Genomic DNA, 2,711 nt, shown 5'->3' with positions numbered 1-2,711 from the left:
ATATATATATATTTTTTTTTTTTTTGCAAGTCGATACGATATCAGATGTGACGATAAAGACATATGACAAAATAACAAACAAATATAGTATTCCTAGACTAAAACGAGACTGTAAGATGATATTGATTTCTTAATAGCAATTCTTTTCAGATATTTATAAACAATAATAATAATAATAGTCTGCGTAATAATTAATACGATAGTTGAATGCCTAATATTGTACAAGTAGGAGAAACGATCGGATTTTTTCGTTTATACAGGGTGTCTTAGTATTCATGGTATAGGAAGGAAAATTCTGTAGAGAAAAAAGTATTACATAAAATATTAAAATTTTTCTTTTCGTTTGAAACTTTATTTTCCTTCGACAATTATTATAATCGAGAGGAGACATTTATAATATAAATAGATTACAAAAAAAAAAATAAATAAAATCTTACTTGCTTCCAAATTCCACGAATGCAACGACACTTTGCGCTTAAAAAAAGAGAAAAAAAAATCTTCTCATCGAATCTGTTTCAAAAATCTCTTTCAAATTATCGCGACGATTAAATATCAATTGAGACGCGAGATCCCAGAGCAGAAGCATCGGCGATCATCGACCGTCATTGTTTCAGACAACACGCTGTTGGCGATAGACTCGGTACCTCCCCACGGCTTGGTCCAACCGCCGCCTTACATTTCACCCCCCAATTCCGAGCAGTGTCGAAAGAAAGAGAGGATCCAAGAGATCTCCAACAACTCCCCCCACAAGATTCAGAATGAAAAGCAGCAAACTTGCGGGCGACAATCATCGGGCAACAACCCCGTCACCAAGATTCACGATCCCAGGCGGAACCTGTACGACGCCAACAACAAGCTAATGTTCGACCAGGCTAACGATTTGCAACGCGTTCGCGACCCCCGTCGCATCGTGGACATGAGGAACGCGAGGAATCAGCAATACTACGCGCCGCCAAAGGACTCGAACCAACAATTCTACACGTTACCCTCGAGAAGGCCGCAGAGGGATGTCGAGCCGCCTCGTAGCGTCACGCCGGATATCACGAGGGGTCTTGGACGAGGGGGCTCCCTCGGCACGATGCACGTGCTCGCGAGGCACGGGCACAGGGCCATGATGGAGCAGGATTCTAATCGGTACGGCTCGCAGGCGGAGTTGAACAAGAGGAACTCGGAGGCGGAGAACAGGTTGATGCAGAATCACGAGCATTCGTCGATTGTGGATATCAGAAATAGGTGAGCCTTTAACTACTTTGCAATCGTTTAACGAATTTTGAAATTTTTATCTTGTCCATTCCGTTTTATATCGCTCATTGCATTCGTACTTCTATACTTCTTATTCAAATTTCTATCTCACACTATCTTCTCCTTTAAGCGATCGAAAAAGAAAAAGAAAAAAGAAATCGCGATAAAGAATTGTTTAGCCAACGATTCTTCGAAGCACGATATGATTTTGAAATTTTTATCTTGTCCATTCCGTTTTATATCGCTCATTGCATTCGTACTTCTATACTTCTTATTCAAATTTCTATCTCACACTATCTTCTCCTTTAAGCGATCGAAAAAGAAAAAGAAAAAAGAAATCGCGATAAAGAATTGTTTAGCCAACGATTCTTCGAAGCACGATATGATTTTGAAATTTTTATCTTGTCCATTCCGTTTTATATCGCTCATTGCATTCGTACTTCTATCCTTCTTATTCAAATTTCTATCTCACGCTATCTTCTCCTTTAATCGATCGAAAAAGAAAAAGAAAAAAAGAAATCGCGATAAATAATTTTTTATCCAACGATTCTTCGAAGCACGATATGATTCTCTCTGTTTTTCTTCACCCAGATTCGCAACACCATTAGGGCTGACAGCGCTTGGGTATCGATTCTTCGCGTCCTCGCCCGTTCGTGATCCCGTTACGAAGTCTCCTAGTGCTGATGCGTTAAAGTACAATCCAATTTCACCGATCGGGCACGGATACGGTAACAGTTTCAAGTCGTCGACGCCTACCGGCCGCAGTATGCCAACTGTTGCCGAACGTCTGGCACTCACCGCCAACAACAATTCCTCCTCCTCCTCCTCGATGCCCAATTCCGGTAGGAGCACCCCCGTCCAAACCTCGTCGGGAAGGAGCACGCCCACCAATCTGATCCTTTCGCCGACCAAGAGCACGATGTCCAACGAGGAATTGTTCGCGGCGATCCACAAATCGAAGAAGAGGTTGAACATAAGGGACGAAAGTGAAAATCTCTCGCCTTACGGATCGACAAACTCGTTGGTGAAGATGACGATCGGGAACAAGAACGATTGGGGCACGGAATTGCAGAAATCACCAGCGGTAAGTGATTCGAAAATAGTTAATTCTCTGCAACTTTTTTTAAATGTAGAAATTTTGAACGGAGGATTAACTGCTAAATACTCAAATATATAGATACACCTTTTATTTATTGAACTATTTGTACAATATCGATAAAAATATGTCGTATAAATTTATCGCGAATTCACCGATCATAATTAAACTTCACTAAGAAGAAGAAGTATAATAATCACAACTTGAAGAATCAATATAACTTACATGTACAAATTAGAAAATTTCGATTGAATCTCGATTTCTCCATCTGCCAATCGTTGCACCAACAATCCGATCTCCGTTCCAGGTTACGCAGACGTCCAACCAACCGGCATCGCCAGCCACATCTCGCCTCGACTTCAAACGGCTTCTC

At 41.1% G+C, this 2,711-nt stretch overlaps 2 protein-coding genes across 2 annotated transcripts in view; both read left to right on the top strand.

Moving 5' to 3' along the window:
* The window catches only part of LOC102678588 (aminopeptidase N-like), a 22,888-nt gene that overhangs the window by 9,006 nt on the left and 11,171 nt on the right, over window positions 1-2,711 (top strand). The window lies entirely within an intron of this gene.
* LOC102674356 overlaps window positions 1-2,711 on the top strand; it is a 115,396-nt gene that overhangs the window by 111,651 nt on the left and 1,034 nt on the right. Inside the window, exons 13-15 of the mRNA XM_031511923.1 lie at window positions 615-1,233; window positions 1,834-2,326; window positions 2,646-2,711. Coding sequence (XP_031367783.1) covers window positions 615-1,233; window positions 1,834-2,326; window positions 2,646-2,711 — 1,178 coding nt within the window. The remainder of the gene's footprint in view (window positions 1-614; window positions 1,234-1,833; window positions 2,327-2,645) is intronic.

Source organism: Apis dorsata, unplaced genomic scaffold (genome assembly GCF_000469605.1).
Source record: "Apis dorsata unplaced genomic scaffold, Apis dorsata 1.3 scaffold_365, whole genome shotgun sequence".
Lineage (NCBI taxonomy): Eukaryota > Metazoa > Arthropoda > Insecta > Hymenoptera > Apidae > Apis > Apis dorsata.
The sequence above is the reverse complement of the archived record's forward strand: the minus strand, read 5'-3'. Positions and strand labels throughout refer to the sequence as shown.